Source organism: Myxine glutinosa, chromosome 1, assembly GCF_964187855.1.
Source record: "Myxine glutinosa chromosome 1, kmMyxGlut1.1, whole genome shotgun sequence".
In the NCBI taxonomy this organism is placed as follows: Eukaryota; Metazoa; Chordata; class Myxini; order Myxiniformes; family Myxinidae; genus Myxine; species Myxine glutinosa.
Window position 1 is genome coordinate 160,422,992 of NC_136261.1, and position 26,696 is coordinate 160,449,687.

A 26,696-nucleotide genomic window follows, 5' to 3' on the forward strand; every position below is an offset into this window, starting at 1 on the left:
ATGGTTACGACCCCACTCACAGCCACACACCTGGTAATCCGAGTCGTCGATGCAGAATCGTTCACGAAGGTTCCTGAACACCAGTGGGCAGTACTCCTTCAACTTAAAATGACTCGGCATGTTTTCCCTGGCAGGGTCATTGAGCAAGACAGAGACAGCTATCAGAATACAATTGCCTGTGTGCAGCGATGCCGACAGACTCGAAGCATGACTCTCATCATGAATGTAAAACAAACCAAATCAATGAGCTTTTGAACTCTCTCCAGATCCAGAAAGTATACCTTTATCTACATGACTATATTTTAATGAATCCGTCTGCTGAGTGCTCTTTTCTTGCATGTACGCAAGTCCTTCTGTGACTGCAAAGAGGTTTATATGATGTAAATACCAGGTTAAACTGCAAATAAATGATTTGTCTTTAAACTTCAAACAACCAGCAGCTTGATGGCAGCAATACCCACTTGTTGAAAAGATGGTTGTTAACCTTTATTTTGCTGTATGCTTTGAAGTCATCTGGAAGGAGCATGACAGGCTGTGGCACATGAATGAGTTCATTGATCTGCAAGTGTCATGAAAAAAAGGACAAAAAGAGGAAAATCCACGGTGGTTAGTGTCTGCATCACTTTCAGCCTTTCCACTAAAGTGCGAAATACGATACATTTTCGTATCACAAGACAGCTGAACCCACAGTCATCCCAAAAATAAAGCATTTCGACCAATGAGGGTTTACATGACTGTTAGGAGACTGGTAAAAGGAAATGACAAAGGCATTTCAAATCTGAGATTAATTATTCATCAACTGAAATGCAGGAATCGATAAAATAATGTTATGTGGAGTAAAAAAAACCAAAAAAAAAAACCACCTTTAGAAGCCATTTTCCCTGCAAAGCGGGGGTTGGCCTTTTTCGGGCACCGTGGTTGTTGTTGTTTTTCGGTCCCCTTTTTGAAGCAATGTTTTACGGCCGGATGCCCTTCCTGCCGCCAACCCTGTTTGTCGCCTTTTACGACAAACAGGGAATTACCAGTGAACTGGTACTCAATTAGCCGACCTCGAAAGGATGACAGGCTGAGTCAACCCGCCAATGTGGAGTATAAAAACAAAATCCACCAACAAACTTTCAAATGTGAATTCATCAATTCCAAAGACTGTGCTTATCCCACTCTTCCCTGCCTCCCTCCCCAATCAAATTAATTTAAGTCCATAAACTGTTAGATTGAATTGTGTGAACTCCATAAACTCTTGTGTGAAAGTTGCCCAGGTAGCTCAGTCGGTAGAGCATAGGACTCAATCCCAAGGTCATGGATTCGGACCCAACGTTGGTTGGAAATGCTTCAACGGACTCGGTGGCGTAACGTTTAGAGCATCTGCCCCGAGTCTGGGAGGTCGGCGGTTCGAACCCAATCCCAGCCGAGTTATACAAACATTAAATCTGGGATGTGCTATTTCCTTGCTGGATTCTCAGCATTCAAAAAAGATACAGCATGGACAAAATGAAAACATTTTGATAAACAATGCACAGGCTTGATGGGCCTAATGGCCTCCTCCTGTGTTGTATTTCTTCTGCGTCTGTAAGTAAGGAAACTCGTATTAAAGTTCCTTGTGTAGCCTTGCCTTATGTGTGGTGATTTGAGTGATTCTGTGTGACGTGTTCGTGTGGAAGATGAGAGTGATGTGTGGCGATTTGAGTGCATCTGTGTGAAGTGTTCATGTGGAAGATGAGAGTGATGTGTGGCGATTTGAGTGAATGTGTGTGACGTGTTCATGTGGAAGATGAGAGTGATGTGTGGCGATTTGAGTGAATGTGTGTGACGTGTTCATGTGGAAGATGAGTGATGTGCGGTGATTTGAGTGAATGTGTGTGACGTGTTAATGTGAAAGTTGAGAGTGATGTGCGGTGATTTGAGTGAATGTGTGTGACGTGTTAATGTGAAAGTTGAGAGTGATGTGCGGTGATTTGAGTGATTGTGTGTGACGTGTTAATGTGAAAGTTGAGAGTGATGTGTGGCGATTTGAGTGAATGTGTGTGACGTGTTCATGTGGAAGATGAGAGTGATGTGCGGTGATTTGAGTGATTGTGTGTGACGTGTTCGTGTGGAAGATGAGAGTGACGTGCGGTGATTTGAGTGATTGTGTGTGACGTGTTCGTGTGGAAGATGAGTGATGTGCGGTGATTTGAGTGATTGTGTGTGACGTGTTCGTGTGGAAGATGAGTGATGTGCGGTGATTTGAGTGAATGTGTGTGACGTGTTAATGTGAAAGTTGAGAGTGATGTGCGGTGATTTGAGCGATTGTGTGTGACGTGTTCGTGTGGAAGATGAGAGTGATGTGCGGTGATTTGAGCGATTGTGTGTGACGTGTTCGTGTGGAAGATGAGAGTGATGTGTGGCAATTTGAGTGAATCTGTGTGATGTGTTCATGTGGAAGATGAGAGTGATGTGCGGTGATTTGAGTGATTGTGTGTGATGTGTTCATGTGGAAGATGAGTGATGTGCGGTGATTTGAGTGATTGTGTGTGACATGTTCGTGTGGAAGATGAGTGATGTGTGGCAATTTGAGTGAATCTGTGTGATGTGTTCATGTGGAAGATGAGAGTGATGTGCGGTGATTTGAGTGATTGTGTGTGATGTGTTCATGTGGAAGATGAGAGTGATGTGCGGTGATTTGAGTGATTGTGTGTGATGTGTTCATGTGGAAGATGAGAGTGATGTGTGGCGATTTGAGTGATTCTGTGTGATGTGTTCATGTGGAAGATGAGAGCGATTTGAGTGATTCTGTGTGACGTGTTAATGTGGAAGATGAGAGGCAGTGGGCCGGCCCATGTGGACCGAATGGCCCTTTCACCGTGACCGCGCTGCTCCGCCAAATCCGGGCAGCAGGGAAGAGTGTGGAAGATTTGGTCGCCGTCTTGCATTGGGGGGGGGGGGGGGGGGGGGGGAGGTGCAACCACCGCAAAGAGGCATCCCCATTCGTTGCAAGCAGTTTTGTTTATGGCAGAGGTGGTTGATGTCATGTCTAGTTTGAGTGAGACTTCAGAGAGAATTGAAGTGATTGTACCAGCTGCAGGGAAGGCATGTGGATTGGCCCGATTGTGTTCCAGAGCACGATCTACGTGGTGTATGTTTCTATTCAAGTGCTGCCATGTTCCTGTCCACTGTTCACACCCTGAAACAAGAAGTCTCTGTTGCGTGGTTGAAGAGATCAGCAATATGCATATGGCAAAGGCGGCCATTTATAGTTTGTGAGGACACGATTCAAAAATGTAATAAAGGGAATGTTACGCTTAGAACGTAGAAACCGTCACGGCATTTCGTCTTTCAGTTGGACCCATCACGACGCCACCGCCCACAAGTGTGTGTGTATACACACACACACACACACACACACACACACACACACACACACACACACACACACACACACACACACACACACACACACACACACACACTAGGTTTTGTGCCTGATTTTAAAGACATCATTCTCTTGATGTATGCATGTGAAGAAGAAGAAAAAGATGAATTGAGAAGAAGAAGAAGAAGGAAAAAAAAGCTAATGCAGAAGAAGAAGACCAACAACAATACAGCACCACAAGTATTCCGGTCTATCCTGCCATTCTCACAAGGATGAGGTAGGACGTCAAACATCAATACAAACAACTGATCAACGAGACGCGCTGACCGTACAGTTGGTCAGCCAAAATCAGGCCAAAATCAGGTCAGGCCAAAAAATCGTGAGGTAACACTTACCGTGTGGTTGACGCCCCACATGAGGACGCTAATGAGCGGGTCGCTGGCTCGGAAAAGCTTCACCTTCTGCGCGACAAACTGCTTCTTCTTGGACTTGCTGGCCAGGTTGTTGGCCAGGCCAAAGGCCGCAGCCCCGGCCCCGTTATGAGTGCTGCTACCACTATTGGCCATGGCAGTAGTCAAGTGGACACTGCTCTCCGTCTTCCTCCTCGAGTAGCAGTAGGCTCCTGCGCGCGCCCCTCTGAAACATCCAACGGTCAGCACGCAATAGGAAGGGAAAGGCTGGGAAGATAATGGAAGAGAAGGAAGAGGCGGGGGGCAAATAACTCCTGGAATACGACGAACGATCTGCTTCTTATGAATTGCACGCACAGTAGATGGAGATGTCGAACTACAGTATCAGTATCTGAGTAAGTAATGTTGGCGTCGTTTCCTTAAGATCGGAAATGACCTTTTCCAGGCAATATAATATTTGTGTATAGAGAACCCTTACAAAAATACGCCATGCCTCATTTGAAAGAACGATTTACGAAAGGTAGAGAAGCGAGCTTAAAATAAAATTAAAATGCACAAGTAACAACGACACAGACGCGAACTGTACTAATGGGGCTTTCATTAACTGCACAAATACAAGAAATGCAGGTGCATTCAAAAAGAAATGCGAATGTTTCTTTAATCATTTGAGGAGCTAGGTGTCCATTCTCAACGATTTATTGTGCCCATGTTGTGTGGGCAGCGCAGAAAACCCCAAATAAAATCTTCCTCACCTCTGACTTCGTGGATAATAAACAGTCTTCTGGGGTTTGTTACTGTGTTCCGTTAGCATGCAGCTTGCTTTCGCTCGCCAAGCGGCTTCCTTGATTGAAAGCACTCAATCAAGCACTTCAACGGAACGAAGTGCTCGGGACCGCTTAACAACATGGCGGTCTCCATGGAAATAATGATTGTGTTGTTCCACCAAAAGAACACCAATTCAGCTCAATTCAGAGTGGCTTTTATTGTGCGAGCAGCAAGCACAACGCCACATCCCGGGCTCGCCAACCTGGAAATGACCGGTACATTAGTGCAGCAGATAAACACAAAAATTGTGCATTTTATGAGAAAAGCATGAAATTTTTAACATAGTTAGTGCATACCATGAGGTTTATTTTCAGATGTGGAGGGAAGTCAGATTTGACCTCTGAGACCCGTGAGAGGTCAAATCCAATATGGCCACCAGTCCACATGGTCTAATGTCCAAACGCGCTTAATTTTGGAACCAAACAGTGTAGAAAAACATTATAGGTGTCATTTCCAACTAAATTGGGGATGCCCATTCATTTGGTGATACTTTTGAGATTGCCAGAACTCAAGGACACGCATTTAGGTCAAGGTCAAAGTCAAATTACGTTAAATATCTATTTTTATGATACTGTGGCGGTTACCTTATGTGCAGGTAACCGCATGTGGCGGTTACCTTATGTGATTACCTTATTTGGGCATAATACACGTGCACGGGCCTGTTGGACTTGTGGTTGTGCGGACGTGACGCACGCGCGGTTGCCGGAGCCACGCCCTCCGAAGAGGGCTTTTGGCTTTATATAAGCGTGCCGACTTCCGTTCGAGTTTAGTGTGCTGGATCTTGCTGTTGCAATAAACCATCTTCGAACCCTACGAATGGCCTTGTTCTCTCGCCTTCCGCGACTCCTAAACTGGTGACCTCCGACTGCTCCCGAACGGATTCGGGGGCTGCGAACAAACACGGCAAGCGCGCCCTAGCCAGGGAAGCCACCTAAGCTGGTGACGCCGGCTTCTCCCGCACGGCTTTGGGCGCAGTTTCGGACGCGGTTTCGAAATGCTGGAGTTTCGGTAACGACGACGGCCATGACTATGAGGTTCGCGCACCGCGCTCGGCTCCTCCTCTACGACCGGAGGGGCGAGCCTATTCCAAGACCCTCCGAAGGCACGGCTGCTTCGTCACCTTCGCGCGCACTGACGTTGGTGGAACGGCTGTTTCGTCACCTTCGCGCGCACTGACGTTAGCGGCACGGCCGCTTCGTCACCCTCGCGCAACTACAACTACAACCGCAACTACTTCTCCGACCCTGCATCCTCGGGAGGCCCGCGAGGAACCTCGGCAGCCTCCCCCGAGGCCTTGACCAGCCCCTCGGTTGGCTCACCCGCTTTTCGCGTGCACCGCTCGAGCCTTCTGGGCACTGCACCCGCGACCTACAACCTCGGGAGGCCCGCGAGGAACCTCGGCAGCCTCCCCCGAGGACTTGCCCAGCCCCTCGGTCGCCTCGGCCTACGCATAGGCCCGTGGCGTGCATTCTGGGGGGACGTATGTGGCGGTTACCTTATGTGCAGGTAACCGCATGCGGCGGTTACCTTATATGATTACCTTATTTGGGCATAATACACGTGCACGGGCCTGTTGGACTTGTGGTTGTGCGGACGTGACGCACGCGCGGTTGCCGGAGCCACGCCCTCCGAAGAGGGCTTTTGGCTTTATATAAGCGTGCCGACTTCCGTTCGAGTTTAGTGTGTGCTGGATCTTGCTGTTACAATAAACCATCTTCGAACCCTATGAATGGCCTCGTTCTCTTGCCTTCCGTGACTCCTAAAATACTGTAGTTGGAACTGCTATTGGAAAAAGTTCATTTGAACTTTTAAAACTTTATTTTTTCAGGTACAGGGATAGGTACAGAACACCCAAAGACCAGAAATGATGAAAAAAAAGTGTTTACACTGCAAGGAATGATGCAATAACCTCTGAAAAAATAACTGTAGTTAACCAAGTATGTCCACAAAAGCTTACATTAAATCAAGTGCAATGATGAAAATTGGTAATGATCTAAATCTAACGGTCTCCAGAAAAGAAGCACAGTGCAGTGCACTTGAGTGCAGCTTTGGCACACTTGCAGCGTCCAGTGCATCCTTTCTGGCAGCGACAGTGGATCAATTCATGGCATGACTTTGATGCTTCAGGGAGAGTGGTCCAAAGAGGCTGCCACCCAGTTGTTTCCTTTATCCAGCCCCAGTCAGATGGCTCTGGCATCTCTGGATCCATGACCAATGCCTGGTTCCAACAGTTGGCCTGGTAGCAAGTGCGCTTGATGTGCTGCTTCAGTGCTGCCTGGGTTGGAGGAATGTTCTCTAGACTTCTTGACTTCTGTGTGAAGAGCTGCTTCCTGGCATCATTCACTTCCGTGCTCTCACTGGTTCGGTCGTACATCAGCACCACAAATCGCTCTAGCAGTAACATTGATCCTTCACTGACCTCACTTGGCATGCATAGGAGTTCAATGAAAGCATCATTCACCTCTGGGAAAGATTTCCAAGTTTCCCAGGCAGTCTTCTTTCCTCTGCCAGCAAATACAGATACAGTGTCACACCCGGTGAAAGCGTGAAGGACTGGGAGAGTCAGACACTGTGTTGGATTCCTTGTGGCAACCATTTCGTGAACAGCTATGTACCGAAAGCTTGACCCAACACCAAAGGCAACCCACAGCTCATCAGGAGCTGTCTTGCTGAATGAAGCCACAGCCAGTACCACCACATCAGTATCAACGGTACGTATGGTCAGCTTCTTACACCCCTTTTGCACAGCATCTGCCACATGCAGAAGTGAGTGTCGGCCTCCTCTTGCGAACATGGGGCAAGGCGGGCCAAGTATGACTCAGCAGGAGAGCAGAGAACTCCACTTCCATCTGTTGCATACAGTTCCTTGCCCTCTGCTAGAGGAAGATGAACAGCTTCGCGTGAAAGGAAAGCAAATAATTCGGTTTTGTTCTCATCGACTCGAAGGAAGTCCTTCCAGTTCTTTGGCATCACAGTAGAAGGAGTCACCCTTTTCCTGGTGCCCTTTCCCCTCTTCTGTCTTGTTGAGGCTTTCAGGCTGGCAGGTAGGTATACATCCCAGACAAGGTCAATGCGGCTGCTTTTCTCAAGTTGAGCAGAGATGTATGGTGCAAACACTCTTTCTCCTTACTCTTGAAATGTTCTTGATGTTCCAGGATTTAGGATTTGAACCACAGCTGCACCATCGAGAATTGTTGCATCAGTCACAGGCGTACTGTTGTTTTCGAGCAGATCTGATTCCAGGCAGCGAAGTAGATCTGCTTTAACACCAATCCGCATTTTTCCTCCAGTTGAAAGAGCTGGCGGGGCTGCCTGGTTTTCATGGGAGAAGAAATTGTCAATGTCTCCATCTCGTGTTTGACAGGAGATGTACAGCCTCAAAAAGAGACCACAGTCACTCTTCAGTGCTGTGAGCTGTGCCTTCTGTTTTGACTTAATCTTGACCGGTGGCCTACTGAACAGTGGCAACTTGTTCTTTGGAAGTGTTTGTGTGACAGGTGTTGTACACTGTTCTAGCCTTTCTGCCACAAACTTGGTGTACTGCTCCTCACCAAGGGTCTCGATCCTTTTCACAGTTTCGGCCACTTGGGTGTCCATGATGTCCCCTGTGTCAATGACTAGTAGGTCTTGGCTGTGTTCTCGAAATGGATTCCCCATCTCTTCCAATACTGTCACAAGTGCCTTAACCTCCTTCAGGAATGCTGCTTGCACTCCAGGTTGCTGGTCGTGGTGGTGGTGTCCAGTGTCACCAGCACCATCCTGTTGCTTTATGGCCTGTTCCTCAAACTCTGTAGTGATCCTGGCAATTTCTGGCCCTGCTACCATCCAGCGTCTGAGTGCTCCTGGATTGCTAGTCAATCCAATAGCCCCACCAGAACCTTTCACCATTGCATTATTCTGCTCATGGGACTGGTCAAGTGCCATGGCAGAGAACTTGTTGCTGGTTTTGTGCACCACAAAATTTCCAGACTTGAATTCTGCTAGGACATCCGGGTTGTTTTCAGCGAGAGTCGTCATATCACGGATGTGTACGGAAAGCCATCTGGAGTAGTGCGTGTGATCTAGGGCGAACATCCAGGGCATGATCTGCGTCAGGGATTCCACGTACAGCTGGAAGTTACCTTCACGAAGTGACCTGATGTACCGCAGGAAGAGAAGCTCCAATGACAGGGTCTTAAGCCAGTAGTCAAAGTGGACACTGGTCTTTGCCCGCTCTATGCACCACTCCTCAAAAGGCGGACTATCTGGTTGCATGGCATCAGTATCATCGGATGTGCAGTCTTCACTGTAAGCTTGTTGGAGGAGTGTATAAAGGCTTGCAGCTGTGACTTGATGTGCATGGCGGGTCTTGGTGACATGGCTGGCATGTATGAAGGAATTTGCTGTTCCGGAGCTTGCAATGTCAGCCTGTACCAGGGCGTTTGTCCAGCCACTGTCTTCCAACCAGTCTCCCAGCAACTTCAACGTGGCCATCTCGATGTGTAGACCACCGAACATGATCACAAAGTGATCCTCTCCGTGAGTGGCTGGCCAGGTCCACTGGATCTCTTTAGCAAGGGCATACAGTGGTTGGTCAGCAGCAAGGACAGGCGTCTGACCAGGGTTCAAGTGCTGAACTGCTGCCTTGACGATGTCCATGGAGTGCCGTATCATTGCCACTGAGTGTGCGTTGTCAAGAAACAGAGGAAATAGTGCGTTGATTGCTGCAGGTGGGGTGACAGCTTGGTGTGCGTCAGCGTGGTAGGCCGACCACGATATCCAGCCATCCATTGTAGACATTTCAAGAGCTGCCTTGACTCTGCTGAGCCATGCATACTCATCTTCTGTGGCAGCTGCAGCAGCCAGGAGGTTGGAAGCTCTCACGGGACCTTGTACAGCCGGTGCACTAAAGTCCTTTGTCTTGAAGGCAGCTGGTGGTACAATTGTGTAGGCTGATGGCAGAGGTGTCACTGACTTGGTGGAAGAGCCACCCTGACTAATCAATGTTACACCACGATCAGTTCCGCCATGTGTGTGTGACGGATGCTGCATAAGTGAGATTCCGGTGCCGTGGAAGGAATCTTTGGCTGTTGCAGAACTTGGATTGTGGTCGATGTTGTCCACAGCTCCTGTTGTGAACAGTCCATAATGCAACTTTGGTGGGCAAACTACATCTTCTACACTAAAGCTCTGGCAGACACCATTGGCAATGTCTGATGTGAGTTGCAACAGTCTGTCATAGGAGACACAATCCCACATTGAACAGTGTGTCAACCAGCTCTCTACTTCGTGTAACTGCATGGATCTTGAGGGACAGATAGAGTGGGAGTGGAGTTTCTCGGCTGTGGCTGTGACGTGCTGAGCTTGATGAATCCACATTTCGTGCATGCTTCACGCTGTTGAACACCATCAATTGGGAGATTGCTAGGGCAGGTTTTGTGGTGGTTGTGTGGGCCAGCTGTGTCTGATGCTTGATGTTTGCCCCATCGAGTATCATGTTGACTAGAGCTAAGAGGGATGGTGGCACAGCCTCCTGTTGGCAGTTTGCCTGGAACGACCCATCAAAGGAGAAACTTGAGTCAAATATCTCTTTGCGCACCACCTGTGCTGCTCGCATTAAGTGCATGGCATCACTGTCATGATAACAGGCCATCTTGAGGGCTGGTCCAATGTCCTTCTCAAAACTTAGAAGTGTGTCTCTTCCCTGTGAAATATGCCCTCAGATCAGGAAGCGCAGAAAGCAGCCTGCTTTTCAGTCTGGTAGTGTGAATCCGTTTCCCTACGGTCAGACCAAGCTGCTCCAGTCTGACCTTGTACAGCTGAGCGATGTCTATCAGTTTGAAGACAGGAGCACTGTCTTCATTACTATTCATGTCTTCCAAGAATGCCACTAGCTCAGCAAAGGCTATGCCATGCAGGCAGGAATCATCTCCATCATTGCCTTTGGGTGCAGCCTGCCTGGCTCTGTTGTACAGTGAATGCAGACAGTCGTGATGGTACTTGGCCTCAATAGCAATCATGTCTCCTGCTGCAAGCTTGGCCAGCAGAGCCGTGTCCTCAACTTCAAGGGCACACCTCCGCACATTTGTGTCAATGTTGTAGGTTGATGCTTTATGTAAGCCTGCAGAACCAGCAGGCTTATTGCAGAAGAAACAAGTAGGCTCTGTGGACTGTGGATGGCTGTGAGCAGATCGCATGTGCACAGTAGAGGTACTTCGTTGTTGTCCTGTAGTTAATTCTCCCCAACGTTGCTCGTCAAACGCCTTTTTGTTGAATTTTAGCAGACATTTCTTGTGCCACTCAGCCCTGTGTGCCTTCAGAGTGGATTCTATGCCATCTCCGTCATCCAATAGCTCCAGGTTTATGTCCATTGGCATGTGCTGAAGGGTCTGGAACCGGAGAAGGTCTTCTGCCAAGGATGCATAGCCACTACCTACGGGCTGTTTCGTTGATCTGAGCGGACATTGTACAGATTCGTCTGTTACTACTTGGCAGAGGACGCAAATGTCCCAGTTAGTGCTTGGGGCTGGCTTGGATTGCTTGGATGTAGAGGGCTGGGTAGGGCCCATCAGGATGTGACGCTTTGGCATGGTTGCGACAAAATCACCACGGCAGGAGAGGGGATTCTGAAACACAAAAAACACAATGTTAACACCAACCACCACACCCCATTTTACATCGAGGGTATTTACTTAAGTGAGGTGGATAACCACAACAATTGTGCATCTTATGCGAAAAGCAGGACATTTATAACATAGTTAGTGCATACCATTAGGTTTATTTTAAGATATCTGCATACTTGGGATACTTCATTCTTGACCTTATTTTTTGGTCAGTTTTGACCTTGACCTTGACCTAAATGCATTTCCTTCAATTCTGGCGATCTCAAAAGTATCACCAAATGAATGGCCATCCCCAATTTAGTTGGAAATGATACCTTAAATGTTTTTCTACGCTGTTTGGTTCCAAAATTAAGCGCGTTTGAACATTACCCCTGGGGAACTGGCGGCCATCTTGTATTTGACCTCTCACGGTCCTCAGAGGTCAAATCTGACTTCCCTCTGTAGCGGTTACCGGAAGCATGGCACAATTACCTTGCACCGGCCAATGATGCAACCGGTGAGCGGTCACTTGTCCGGACTCGCCCGGGCATGTCCAGACTTGCCTTTCCCGGGCGAACACTTGTCTTGCATACCACGCCCCGTTGAGAGGCGTGGCTTACCTATTTGCATACCATGCCCCACCTGAGAGGCATGGATTTTGTGTGTTGAGTTTCCCTTATAAATTGCCGCCCATTCGATGGGCTGATTCAGTGCTTTTGAGTTCTTTCGTGTTGAGCTAAAATAAATAGCTCAGTGAAACTTCGTTCCTGTGTCATCCATTTTGTCTGGCTTTATCGTGCGAGCACAGCTCCCACAATTGGTGACCCCTTTCTAAGAAAACGGCGATGGAGTCAGCTGTAGCTTTGAAGCTCCTGGGCTTCTGGGAGTCGCACGCGGCCGTCTGGTTTGGCTTCTCAATTCGCCCTGCGGAAGATTACGGAGGACACGACGGGCTACCACCATGTGGTCTCCGCGCTCAACGCCTCCACCACTGCCCGTGTCCTGAGCTTCCTACACCACCCGCCGAATGCAGACAAATACGGCGCGCTCAAAGGCCTACTCCTCGGTGCGTTTGGACTCACGGAGACCGAACGCGCACGACAACTACTCGACCTCCCGGAGCTGGGCGAGGCCCGTCCATCTGAACGCATGGACCACATGCTTGCTCTTCTCGGTGACCACAGCCCGGACTTCCTCTTCCGTGAGCTGTTCCTCCGGCGGATACCCTGGCAGGTACGGTTAGCTTTGGCTAACTCGCCCATCACGGACCCTCGCGCCCTGGCCAAGGAGGCTGATACATTTTTCTCGGTCAGGCGACACGTCGGAGCGGCCGCCTGGAACCCTGGGCCGACCGAGGCAACGCCCGCGCCATGACCGGCGCCACCACCGGCCGAGTCCGCGCCACTGAAGGCAGCGGCCGCCGCGACGCCCCGTCGACTGAAACCAACGTGACTGCCGGAGCCTCCACCAGAGCGGACCATGTGCTATTACCACGCCAGGTTCGGGCAGAAGGCCAGAACGTGCCGCCCACCATGCACATTCGGCGGGTCGGGAAACGACCGGGCCGGCGCTCGCTGCCTGCCATGAGCATCGGCCATTCAGGCAGCCTTCTGTTTATCACGGACACAGAGTCCGGGCGGCGTTTTTTGTGTGACACCAGCGCTCAGATGAGCGTGATACCCGCCTCGGTGCAGGACAAACAGGCGCCGCTGTGCGGCCCCGCCTTGGTCACCGCAAACGGCTCCTCTATCCGCACCTTCGGTTCGCACAGCGTCGCATTCTGCTTCGGGGGCCAGCACTTCAGGTGGGACTTCATCACGGCGAACGTGCCCATGGCCTTGCTGGGTGCAGATTTTCTTTGCCCGCATGGGCTTTTGGTCGACGTCAAACGGCGTCGGCTCATCAACGCGGAGACCTTCAGCTCGCTCACTTGCTCATTGAGCGGCTCCGCTCTGACCAAGCTAGCCTGCGCGCTCCCGGCCGTGGACGATTTCACCCGCCTACTCACCGAGTTTCCCGCCCTTACGCAGCCGACGTTTTCGGCCGTCGCCGTCAAGCACAGCGTCGAACACCACATCCCGACCACAGGTCCACCGGTCTACGCCAGGGCTCGCCACCTCGACCTGGCCAAACTCGCCGTGGCGAAGGCGGAATACGACGCGCTGGAGCGATTGGGCATTGTGCGGCGCTCGAATAGTGCGTGGGCCTCGCCCCTGCACATCGTGCCCAAACCGGGTGGCGGATGGCGACTATGCGGCGATTACCGCCGCCTCAACGATGCCACCACCCCCGACCGGTACCCGCTACCACACATACAGGACTTTTCCGCCCGTTTGGCGGGGCGGGTGATCTTTTCCAAGGTCGACCTCATTCGGGGCTACCACCAGGTACCCATCCGGCCGGCCGACGTGCCGAAGACGGCGGTAATTACACCTTTTGGCCTCTTCGAGTTCCTTCGCATCCCGTTCGGCCTTAAGAACGCGGCCCAGGCCTTCCAACGGCTGATGCACAGCATGCTGCGCGACCTCACCTTCCTTTTCGTCTACGTGGACGACATTCTCGTCGCCAGCACTTCCCGGGCGGAGCACCTCATCCACCTGCGCACACTTTTTGAGCGCTTCGGCCAGCACGGCCTCATCATCAACCCGGCAAAATGCCAGTTTGGCGTAACGGCCGTCGACTTCCTGGGGCACCGCATCACGAAGCGCGGGGCCGTCCCGCTGCCTACCAAGGTGGAGGCAGTCACAAGTTTCCCGCGCCCCCACTCCATCAAGGCCCTACAGGAATTTTTGGGGATGGTAAATTTCTACCACCGGTTCGTGCCTCGCGCCGCCCAACTCATGCGCCCCCTGTACGAAGCCCTCCGGGGCAAGCCGGCCAAGCACGACGTCGCCTGGACCACCGAGATGGACGCGGCATTCACGGGCGCTAAGCTGGCCCTCACCAACGCTACCATGCTGGCGCACCCGGCGCTCGACGACGCACCCATCGCCCTCACCACGGACGCTTCCGACTACGCGGTGGGCGCCGTGCATGAACAGTGGGTGAACGGGGCTTGGCAACCGCTGGCCTTCTTCAGCCGGCAGCTTCGCCCTAACGAGCGCAAGTATAGCGCTTTCGACCGCGAGCTCCTCGGCCTTTACCTGGCTGTTCGCCACTTCCGCCATCTTTTGGAGGGCCGCCCGTTCACAGCGTTTGTGGACCACAAACCCCTGGTCTTCGCCATGGCCAAGGTTACGGAGCCGTGGTCGGCCCGCCAGCAGCGCCACCTCTCCGCCGTGTCCGAATTTACGACGGACATCCGGTACGTTGCGGGCAAGGACAACGCTGTGGCCGATTGCCTCTCCCGGTCCGGCGCGAACGCCGTCCACCTGGGTGTGGACTTCGCCCGCATGGCGGCGGACCAGACCACCGACCCCACGGTGCAAGCCCTCCGGACAGCGGACACAGGCCTGCGGTTGGCCGACGTCCCCTTCGAGGACACAGGCACAGTTCTCCTGTGCGACGTTTCCCTGGGCCAACCTCGCTCCATCGTGCCAACCAGATGGCAGCGGCACATTTTTGACGCCCTCCACGGCCTTTCCCACCCGGGCCGGAAAGCATCACCGAAGCTCGTGGCAGCGAAATTCGTCTGGCACGGGCTCCGTAAAGACATCCGCGACTGGGCCAATGCCTGTGTCGCCTGCCAGCGCGCGAAGGTCCACCAGCACACCCAGGCCCCGTTGGCACCATTCGACGTGTCCGTGCGGTGCTTCTCCCACGTCAATGTGGACCTGGTGGGACCCCTTCCCTCCTCGCGGGGCTTCACCCACCTCCTCACGATGGTGGACAGGACCACCAGGTGGCCGGATGCTGTCCCGCTGGCATCAACAACATCCGCCGACATGGCGCAGGCCTTCATTGGCACTTGGATTGCCCGTTTCGGCTTAATAGGCTTACCTATTTGCATACAACACCCCGCCTGAGAGGGGTGGCTTTTGTGTGTTGAGTTTCCCTTATAAATTGCCGCCCGTTCGATGGGCTGATTCAGTGCTTTTGAGTTCTTTCGTGTTGAGCTAAAATAAATAGCTCAGTGAAACTTCGTTTCTGTGTCGTCCATTTTGTCTGGCTTTATCGTGCAAGCACAGCTCCCACACCTCCACATCTGAAAATAAACCTTATGGTATATACTAACTATGCTAGAAATTTCATGCTTTTCTCAAAAAATGCACAATTTGTTAAAATATGAGAGTGTAGCGGTTACCGCTGGATGTACATAATCGCCTTGCACCGGCCAGAACACGGCCAGACGCGCCTCTCCCGGGCATGCCCGGACTCACTGTTCCCGGGCACGCCCGAACCTCCCGGGCACGCCCGGTCTCGTCTTTCCCGGGCATGCCCGCTCTCGCCTTTCCAGGGCTCGCCCAGAGCGTCCGGGCATGCCCGCTATCGCCTTTCCAGGGCTCGCCCAGAGCGTCCGGGCATGCCCGCTATCGCCTTTCCAGTGCTCGCCCAGAGCGCCCGGGCACGCCCAGCCTCGACTTGCCAGGCCGCAGCCAAACACGCCCGGGCAGGTCCAGACTCGCCTTTCCAAGGCTCGCCCTTGATACCCGGGCATGCCCGGTATAGCTTTTGCCGGGCAAACTTCCCGACATAAATGTGTATATATATTGTTGCCCGAAAAACGGGCTTGTCAGAATACCTGAGCTGTTTGGTTTCAATAAAGCAACTCGGACGAATTCCGTCTTTGGTTGCGTCAATTCTTTCGACTCGCGTTGGAGCGCAGTTCCTTCATTGGTGACCTACCGACATGGATACGGCAGTGACGCTTAAACTGCCTACCTTCTGGGAGACTCACGCGGCTGTTTGGTTCGCCCAGGCGGACTCCCAGTTCGCCCTGCGAGGCATCACCGCGGACGACACCCGCTTCCACCATGTTGTGGCGGCGCTCGGTTCCACCACCGCGGCCTGCGCCTTGAGCCTCCTCCAGCACCCGCCGGCTGCTGACAAATACGACGCGCTGAAGACGCTCCTCCTCGGCGCTTTCGCCCTCTCACCGGCAGCACGCGCACGGCGCCTGCTTGACCTGCCCGAGCTCGGCGACACGCGCCCGTCCAAGCGCATGGACTATATGCTCTCGTTGCTCGGCGAGCACTCTCCGGCATTCCTGTTCCGGGAGCTGTTCCTCCGTCAGCTGCCTAACCCGGTACGCCTCGCCCTGGCTGGCACGTTGATCACGGATTCCCGCGCCCTCGCCAGGGAAGCCAATAAGATCTCCTCGGCGGGCCAGCACATCGGCGCGGTTACCTGGAGCCCGCCGCCGTCCGAGGCGACGCCCACGACGCCCGAGCGCCCTGCGCGGTTGGAGGCCGAACTGCCGGTGCAACTGGCGGCCGCCACGCCGCACCGCCCGCTTCCGACACGACGGCCGGGGCCTCCACCTGACCGGGCGTGGTGTTATTACCACGCCAGGTTCGGACACAAGGCTCGGACGTGCCGGCCCCCGTGCACTTTCGGCAGGCCGGGAAACGGCCGGGCCGGCGTTCATTCCCAGCCATGAGCGCCGGCCACTCGGGCAACTTGCTGTTTATTCGGGACAAAGCGTCTGGACGGCGTTTCCTGTGCGACACCGGCGCCCAACTGAGCGTCATACCTGCCTCCGAGCAGGACAGGCTGGACGCAGTTTGCGGCCCCTCTTTGGTCGCTGCTAATGGCTCGGCCATACGCACTTTCGGCCCACGCGTCATCACCCTCTGCTTCGGCAGCCAGCGCTTTCAATGGACTTTTGTTACCGCCAGCGTCCCCGTGGCTTTGCTGGGCGCCAACTTCCTCTGCGCGCACGGGCTGCTGGTCGACGTCAAACGACGTCGCCTTGTCCACGCCGAGACCTTCAGCTCCCTGGCGTGCACAATGAGCAGCTCCGCGCCGACCGAACTGGCGTGCGCCCTCCCGACAACGAACGAGTTCGCTCGCCTGCTCGTGGAATTCCCGGCCCTCACGCGGCCGACGTTTTCGGCCGTCGCGGTGCGGCACGGGATCGAGCACCACATACCCACTACGGGCCCGCCGGTCTACGCCAGGGCCCGCCGCCTCGACCCAGCCAAGCTCGCCGTGGCAAAGGCCGAATTCGACGCGTTGGAGCACCTCGGCATCGTGCGGCGCTCCGATAGTGCGTGGGCCTCGCCACTGCACATCGTGCCAAAGCCGGGGGGTGGATGGCGCCCGTGTGGCGACTACCGCCGTCTCAATGACGCTACCACCCCCGACAGGTACCCGATCCCGCATATTCAGGACTTTTCCGCCCATTTGGCGGGACGGGTCATCTTTTCGAAAATTGACCTGATACGGGGCTACCACCAGGTACCTGTCCGGGCGGCCGACGTCCCGAAGACGGCCGTCATCACGCCGTTCGGCCTGTTCGAATTTTTGCGGATGCCGTTTGGCCTCAAAAACGCGGCCCAGGCGTTCCAGCGCTTGATGGACGGCGTGCTGCGCGACCTGCCGTTCTTTTCGTCTATCTGGACGACATCCTCGTCGCCAGCACGTCCCGCGCCGAGCACCTCCTCCACCTCCGAACACTGTTCGGTCGCCTCAGCGAGCACGGCTTAATTGTCAACCCGGTCAAATGCCACTTCGGCGCGACGACCGTTGACTTTTTGGGCCACCGCATCACCAAGACCGGGGCCGTGCCGCTGCCGACCAAGGTCGAGGCCATCACCACGTTCCCGCGTCCCCGTTCCATCAAGGCCCTCCAAGAGTTCCTCGGCATGGTGAATTTTTATCACCGATTCGTGCCCCGCGCTGCTCAGCTCATGCAGCCCCTTTACGAGGCCCTCCGGGGCAAGCCGGCCAAGCATGACATTGTTTGGTCCGCGGCCATGGACGCGGCCTTCGCCAGTGCCAAACGGGCCCTCGCCGACGCAACGCTGCTGGCTCACCCGGTGCTCAACGCGCCCATCGCCCTCACTACGGACGCCTCCAACTACGCGGTGGGCGCCGTCCATGAGCAATGGGTGGACGGGGTTTGGCAGCCACTCACTTTTTTCAGCCGGCAACTCCGGCCGAACGAGTTAAACTACAGCACGTTCGACCGCGAGCTGCTCGGGCTATTCCTGGCCGTTCGCCATTTCCGACACCTCCTGGAGGGCCGCCCGTTCACGGCTTTCGTCGACCACAAGCCGTTGGTCTACGCAATGGCTAAGGTCACGGAGCCGTGGTCGGCCCGCCAGCAGCGCCACCTCTCCGCCGTTTCGGAGTTCACCACGGACATCCAGCACGTCGCCGGCAAAGACAACGCCGTGGCCGACTGCCTTTCGCGGGCCAGCGCGAACGCGGTCCACCTCGGCGTGGACTTCACGCTCATGGCGGCCGACCAGACCACCGACGCCTCGGTGCAGGCACTCCGCGTGGCGGACACGGGCCACCGCCTGGCCGACATCCCCTTCGCGGGCACCGTCCTGCTCTGCGACGTCTCCCAGGGCCAGCCTCGCCCCATCGTGCCCGTTTCCTGGCAGCGCCGCATCTTCGCCTCCATCCACGGCCTTTCTCACCCGGGCCGGAAAGCTTCTCAGAAGCTGGTGTCGGCGCGTTTCGTCTGGCACGGCCTTCGACGAAACATCCGCGACTGGGCCAATGCCTGCACGGCCTGCCAGCGAGCCAAGGTCCACCGCCACACCCAGGCCCCGCTGGCACCTTTCGCCGTGCCTGAACGGCGTTTCGACCACGTCCACGTGGACCTGGTGGGTCCCCTGCCCCCCTCGCGGGGGTTCACCCACCTGCTCACCATGGTGGACAGGACCACCAGGTGGCCGGAGGCCGTGCCCCTCACCTCCACCACCACCGCCGACGTGGCGCAGGCGTTCATCGCCACCTGGGTCGCGCGCTTCGGCGCACCAGCGGACATCTCGTCCGACCGCGGCCCACAGTTCACGTCTGAGCTTTGGGGCGCGGTCGCCCGTTCGTTGGGGGTCACGCTGCACCGCACCACGGCCTACCACCCCCAAGCCAATGGGTTGTGCGAGCGGTTTCACCGCTCCATGAAGGCCGCACTCATGGCCGGCCTTCAGGACGACGGTTGGGCCGACCGGCTGCCGTGGGTCCTTTTGGGCCTTCGCACGGCCCCCAAGGAAGACCTCCAGGCGTCCGCCGCCGAGCTCGTCTACGGCCAGCCACTCCGCGTCCCGGGCGAATTCGTGCCTGACGCTACCAGTCCCTGGTCCGCCGCTCGCCAGTGCTCGGACCTCCAGGAGGCCGCCCGACGATTTGCCCCCGTGCCGACGTCCCGCCACGGTGGCCCCCAGTCCTACGTCCCCCCGGCGCTTCGCACAGCGGAGTACGTCTTTGTGCGTCATGACGCGCACTGGGGGCCACTCCGGCCGCCGTACGACGGGCCCTTCCGGGTCCTGCGACGGGGCGACAAGTCTTTCATCGTCGACTTCGGCGGCCGGCCGGACCGGATTTCTGTGGACCGCCTCAAACCGGCGCACATGGACGTCGACCGACCACCACGGTTGGCCCTTCCTCCGCGGCGAGGCCGCCCCCCGTCCACAGTTCCCCCCGCTCGACCACCCACCACCACGTCAGACCCCTCCCCACGACCCTCCAGGGGTCGCTTCGGCCGGGTCATCCGGACCCCCCTTAAATTGACCCTGCCGGTGCAGGTCGATTCTGGAGGGGCGTGTGTAGCAGTTACCGCTGGATGTACATAATCGCCTTGCACCGGCCAGAACACGGCCAGACGCGCCTCTCCCGGGCATGCCCGGACTCACTGTACCCGGGCACGCCCGAACCTCCCGGGCACGCCCGGTCTCGTCTTTCCCGGGCATGCCCGCTCTCGCCTTTCCAGGGCTCGCCCAGAGCGTCCGGGCATGCCCGCTATCGCCTTTCCAGGGCTCGCCCAGAGCGTCCGGGCATGCCCGCTATCGCCTTTCCAGTGCTCGCCCAGAGCGCCCGGGCACGCCCAGCCTCGACTTGCCAGGCCGCAGCCAAACACGCCCGGGCAGGTCCAGACTCGCCTTTCCAAGGCTCGCCCTTGATACCCGGGCATGCCCGGTATAGCTTTTGCCGGGCAAACTTCCCGACATAAATGTGTATATATATTGTTGCCCGAAAAACGGGCTTGTCAGAATACCTGAGCTGTTTGGTTTCAATAAAGCAACTCGGACGAATTCCGTCTTTGGTCGCGTCAATTCTTTCGACTCGCGTTGGAGCGCAGTTCCTTCAAGAGCTTATCCGCTGTACTACATCCGTATTTGCTTGTTATATGTTGTCGACGTTGCGGACTGCGGTGTAGATGTTGCATACATCACAATGATATCGTGGTACTCGAACAAATTTTGTCTGAGACATTGTTTTCAGTTTTACTTATGTGAATGTTGAGACTGAAAGTGATGCTTATTTGTCCCTCGTTACTGCGTCCATCTTTGGGTAGGTTTCGTACTTCATTGGATGGTTTGCCCAGTGTACCGATAGTGCCATATTTAATTTGTTGAGTGTGTCTGCTTTGACAGTTTTGTTAGGCAGTGCATATTAAGCTGCTCTATACACCTTAACATGGTCATGGCGAGCGTTTAAAACATGGTATTGTGGCGGACACGAAAGCCCACTGGCGTGGTGACATCATTCCGCGCACCAAGTGGGCGGCGGCCACGCCCGAGGGGTAGGCGTGGCCTCAGGATATACACCGGGCGCGCAGCCCGGAGCGCGCCAGTGCTACAGTGAGCTCTATTAATAAAGACTCTTAAACTCACCGCGTTGTCCGCTTCCTTCTTGTTGTGCAAGCAAGCGCGCCTAGCACCGCGCTTCATTTGGTGACCCTCCGACGTTCTGGTCAGCCGTCGCTAACCACCCGAATACGCCATCGCAATGGCAAACAACGCGGTCCAAATGAAACTCCCCGAGTTCTGGGAGACGCAAGCCGAAGTCTGGTTCCTGCAGGCAGAAGCCCAGTTCCGACTTCGAGGCATCACGGTGGACGAGACCAGGTACTGCCATGTGGTCGCTTCCCTCGGGCCCGGCACGGCCGGCCGCGTCATGTCGGTCCTGAGGAACCCACCGGCCGACGGCAGGTACGAGGCGATCAAGCGTCTCCTCCTCGCCACGTTCGGGCTCACGGTGGACGCTCGGGCCGACCGCCTCCTGGACCTCCCCGAGTTCGGTGACACGCGACCGTCGGTCCGCATGGACCATATGCTGTCGTTGTTGGGCGACGAAACCCCAGACGCTCTATTCTGGGCGTTGTTTCGACGCCAGCTGCCGGCACGAGTCCCCCTCGCGTTGGCCGGTTCTGTGACGACGGAACCCCGGGCTCTCGCTGCAGAGGCCGACAGGTTCTTCGCGGCTATCGGGGCTGATGATGATGCTGATGCACCACACCTCGTGGATCTCGTGGCTGATGCGCATTTCGTGTCTGCCGCCACGCCCCACCCACCACCGCCGCCACCGCGAAGAAAACCGCGGCCTCCGCCACCGCAGCCGCCCACCTGGTGTTTCTTCCACGCCAAGTTCGGCCACGAGGCTCGGCAGTGTCGCCCGCCGTGCTCATTCGGCAGGTCGGGAAACGGGCGAGCCGACGCTCGGTGGCGGCTTTGAGCGTCGGCAATTCAAACAGCCTCCTGTACATAACGGACACCTTGTCCGGGCGCCGTTACCTGTGCGACACGGGAGCGCAGGTGAGTGTCGTTCCTGCCGGTACGTCCGACAAGCAAACCGCGGGCCGAGGTCCCGCGCTGCTTGCGGCCAATGGTACGTCTATACGCACGTACGGAAAACGCTGTCTCTCTCTGCGGTTCGGAGGGCAGGTTTTCCGTTGGTCGTTTGTTATGGCCGACGTGCCTATGGCACTGCTCGGCGCGGACTTCTTATGTGCTAATGGATTACTGGTGGATGTAAAGTACAGAAGGCTTGTCCAGGCTGAGACGTTCAGCTCGCTCGCGTGCGCGCTGCCCGGCTCGTTGAGCAGCTCACAGAGCGGCTCATCGAGCGGCTTGCCGAGCGGCTTGCTGAGCGGTTCAGTTCCGGCCAGGTTCATCTGTACGCTTCCGGCAGCGGACGAATTCGCCCGCCTCCTCGCGGGTTTCCCGGCCCTCACGTGGCCCACTTTCTCGGCGGGGGCCGTCAAACACGGGGTGGAACACCACATCCCCACCGCCGGGCCACCGGTCTACGCCCGGGCACGCCGCCTCGAGCCGACGAAGCTTGCCGTAGCTAAAGCGGAGTTCGCTACGCTGGAGCGGCTCGGCATCGTGCGGCGCTCCGAGAGCGCGTGGGCGTCCCCGCTCCACATCGTGCCCAAGCCCGGCGGGGGATGGCGACCGTGCGGGGACTACCGGCGCCTCAACGACGCCACCACCCCCGACCGCTACCCCGTCCCCCACATCCAGGACTTCTCCGCCCGGTTGGCGGGGATGTCCTTCTTTTCAAAGGTGGACCTCGTACGCGGCTACCATCAGGTCCCTGTCAGGCCAGAGGACATCCCGAAGACGGCTGTCATCACGCCATTCGGGTTTTTCGAATTTTTTCGGATGCCCTTCGGTTTGAAAAATGCGTCTCAGACGTTCCAGCGCCTAATGGACAGCGTCTTGCACGGCTTGGATTTTTTGTACGTCTACCTGGACAACATCCTCGTCGCCAGCGCGTCCCGCGAAGAGCACCTTCACCATCTCCGCACGCTCTTCGAACGCCTGGGCCAGCATGGCCTCATCGTGAACCTCGCCAAGTGCCGGTACGCCGTCACCGGCATCGACTTTTTGGGGCACCGCGTCACCAGGCACGGGGCCGTCCCCCTACCGGCCAAGGTGGAGGCAGTGAAGGGGTTTCCGCGCCCCCGCATGATCAAGGGGCTCCAGGAGTTCCTGGGCATGGTAAACTTTTACCATCGGTTCCTGCCCCGCATCGCCCAGCTCCTGCGCCCCTTACACGAGGCCCTTCGAGGGAAGCCGGGCAAAGGTGACGTTACCTGGACTGAGCAGATGGACGAGGCGTTCTCGGGCGCGAAGCCCGCCTTGGCCAACGCCACCATGCTCGCGCACCCGGCGCCCGATGCACCGATCGCCCTCACCTCTGATGCCTCGGACTACGCAGTGGGTGCGGTGTACGAGCAATGGGTGCGTGGTGCCTGGCAACCGCTGGCGCTCTTCAGCCGGCAGCTTCGCCCGCCCGAACGCCGTTACAGTACCTTCGACCGCGAGTTGCTTGGGCTTCACCTGGCGGTCAGGCACTTCCGCCATCTGCTCGAGGGCCGTGCGTTCACGGCCTTCGTCGACCACAAGCCGCTGGTTTTCACGATGGGCAAGGTCGCCGAGCCGTGGTCAGCCCGGCAACAGCGTCACCTCGCGGCCGTGTCCGAGTACACGACGGACATCCGGCACGTCGCGGGAAAGGACAACCCGGTGGCTGATTGCCTTTCCTGGGCCGTCGCCCACGCAGTCCACCTTGGCATCGACTATGCCCGGATGGCGGCGGACGAGGCCGCCGACCCCGGGGTCCAGGCCCTGCGGACCACCGTCACGGGCCTCCGCGTCACCGAGGTGCCCTTCGACGGCGCGGGCACGGCCCTCGTTTGCGACGTCTCCCTCGGGCGGCCTCGCCCCATCGTGCCCGCAGGCTGGCAGCGCCAGGTTTTTGACGCCATCCACGGCCTATCCCACCCGGGCACGAAGGCCTCCCAGAGGTTGGTCACCAACAAGTTTGTCTGGCATGGCCTCCGGAAGGCCGTCCGCGGCTGGACCAGAACGTGCCTCGCGTGCCAGCGCGCAAAGGTGCACCGGCATACCCAGGCCCCATTGGCCCCATTTACGGTGCCGGCACGTAGGTTCGACCACGTGCACGTGGACCTGGTGGGACCTCTGCCCCCCTCGCGGGGTTTCACCCATGTCCTTACCATGGTGGATCGCACCATCGGTGGCCGGAGGCCGTGCCTTTGGCGGCGACGATGGCGGCAGACGTCGCGCAGGCGTTCATCGCCACCTGGGTCGCCCGGTTCGGCGCCCCCTCAGACATCTCGTCTGACCGCGACCCCCAGTTCACCTCGGAGCTCTGGGCCGCGGTCGCACGGGGGCTCGGGGTCCAGCTGCACCGAACCACGGCCTACCACCCCCAGGCCAACGGCCTGTGCGAGCGGTTCCACCGCTCGTTGAAGGCCGCGCTCCGGGCCACCCTCCACGACGGCGGCTGGGTCGACAGGCTCCCCTGGGTCCAGCTGGGCCTCCGGACGGCGCCCCAGGAGGACCTGCGCGCATCCGCGGCGGAGTTGGTCTTTGGACAACCGCTGCGGGTGCCGGGCGAGTTCCTCCCCGACCCCACGGCACCTTGGTTCCTCCCCGACCCCATGCAGGAGCGCTCCGCGCTGCAGGAAACTGCCCGGAGGTTCGCCCCGGTGCCGACGGCGCACCACGGGCACCCACCCACGCACGTCGCCCCGGAGCTTCGCACCGCGGAGTATGTCTTCGTCCGGCACGACGCCCACCGGACACCACTGCGGCCCCCGTACGACGGGCCTTTCCGCGTGCTGGAGACCGGGGTGAAATACTTCACCTTGGACATCGGCGGTACTCCCGACCGCGTCTCGGTGGATCGACTCAAGCCGGCCCACCTCGACGTGGACCACCCACCGCCGGTGGCTCGGCCCCCGTGTCAGGGCTGCCCCCCGGCGGGCGGACCCCCGGCACCGCCCAGCACCGCCGGCACGCCGCCCCCCGGTCCGGCACCCATCCCGGGTACAGCCGGGGGCATCCCAGCTGGCATCCCTGCACCCCGGACGCCGCCGGTCGCCAGAGGGCGCTTCGGCCGCGTCATCCGTTTGCCCCGCAAACTGGCCCTCCAGGTGCACGGGAATTCTGGGGGGGGCGCGTGTGGCGGACACGAAAGCCCACTGGCGTGGTGACATCATTCCGCGCACCAAGTGGGTGGCGGCCACGCCCGAGGGATAGGCGTGGCCTCAGGATATACACCGGGCGCGCAGCCCGGAGCGCGCCAGTGCTACAGTGAGCTCTTTTAATAAAGACTCTTAAACTCACCGCGTTGTCCGCTTCCTTCTTGTTGTGCAAGCAAGCGCGCGTAGCACCGCACTTCAGTATTCTTCTGGATTATTTGTAGCTAATTAGCCAAATTAACTCAGGTCATGACCATCATTTTGGTGTGTCATACTTCACATCAGGAAGCTTCAGTAGGGTTCCATAAAAAACTTACCACACACACACACACTCACTCACTCACTCACAGAAACACATTCACAGAAGCACACACACACACACACACACACACACACACACACACACACACTGCACACACACTGCACACACCTCGTCCATTTATAGTAGATCTGTTAGGAAGTCTAAAGCAGCTACAATTGCTTAAATTAAACTCGGGTACATACTTGCTAGGAACAAGAAGCCATTTTATGACGGTGAGGTAATTACGGTACCGTATGTAAGCTTTGCTAGCAGCTTCTGAAACGTTATTTGAAAACTTCAAAAACAGTCGGAAAGTATTATAATCTACCATGAAAGATGTTCAGCTATCTGGAAACTACAGAACAGAACAGAAGCAATGTCGGAAAATGTCACCTGCATCACTGCATGCCAAAACAGGATTTGATGCATTGTGAATTTTTCAGCATTCATGTCGACGAATCAAGGGATGTGTGTGACACGGTTCAGTTGAGCCAATTTTCTTAACTACCAATGCATCATCCATGTGCACGCTCCGTGTGCAGAAGTGCTTAATTTACCTCTGCCATCGAAGGTGGATGAAGGTTATGTTTTCTCCCTAGTCTGTCTGTCTCTTAGCACGATATCTCAAAAAGTTGTGGACGGAATCGGACGAAACTTGGTGCACAGCTTGGGTGTGTGACACGGATTAATTTATCTGATTTTGGTCAAAATCTGAATCCGGATATGAGAATTTTATGTGATATACTTCACCATTGAGAGATAGGGCCAAATGCGAAATACTGTTTGGCTCGTGTATCTATATCAACAATTTTTAACCCCTATAATTGTATTGCTAAGAAACAAAATCAAACAAAAATTTTACAGGATATTGATACATATTTCAAGTTTTTATGACACAAATTTTTATTGAAATCAGATGTATAGAAAATGAGTTATGAAGTTTGACGTTATTTCCATCATTTTAAAGCAATGTGTGCAACCTTTCACAGTACAGTACTCTAAAACCACTTTCTTTTGCATTCCAACTGTCATTTCTCCAAAAGCTGCTTGAATATGCTCTTTCATGTCTTGAATGTTCGCTGGTTGAGTTGCGTAAGCATACTTGTTATGCGTAAAATTTGAATCATAAAAACTTGAAATATGTATTTTTTTTTGTATTATTATTATTATTATTAAATTATTATTTTTAAATTATTATTATTATTAAAAAATTAAAATATTATTTATTAATTATTTATTTTATTTATATTATTATTTATTTATTTTTTATTATTTATATTATTATATTTATATATTATTATTTATATTATTTATTTATTTATTTATTTATTTATATTATTATTTTATTTATTTATTATAAAATATTAAAATATTAAAT

The 26,696-nt window shown here is 55.3% G+C and overlaps 1 protein-coding gene across 2 annotated transcripts in view; it reads right to left on the minus strand.

The window, feature by feature from the left end:
- Positions 1–4,228, minus strand: part of LOC137430589 (phosphatidylinositol 5-phosphate 4-kinase type-2 alpha) — a 90,201-nt gene extending 85,973 nt beyond the window's left edge. The window contains exons 1-3 of one of the 2 annotated variants that reach the window (XM_068121409.2): positions 3,748–4,228; positions 462–559; positions 31–127 (exon numbers count right to left, since the gene is read on the minus strand). In XM_068121409.2, coding sequence (XP_067977510.2) covers positions 31–127; positions 462–559; positions 3,748–3,918 — 366 coding nt within the window. In that variant the 5' untranslated portion in view covers positions 3,919–4,228. The remainder of the gene's footprint in view (positions 1–30; positions 128–461; positions 560–3,747) is intronic. The other variant, XM_068121415.2, reaches the window with a different exon arrangement.
- Between the last annotated feature and the right edge of the window lie 22,468 nt (positions 4,229–26,696).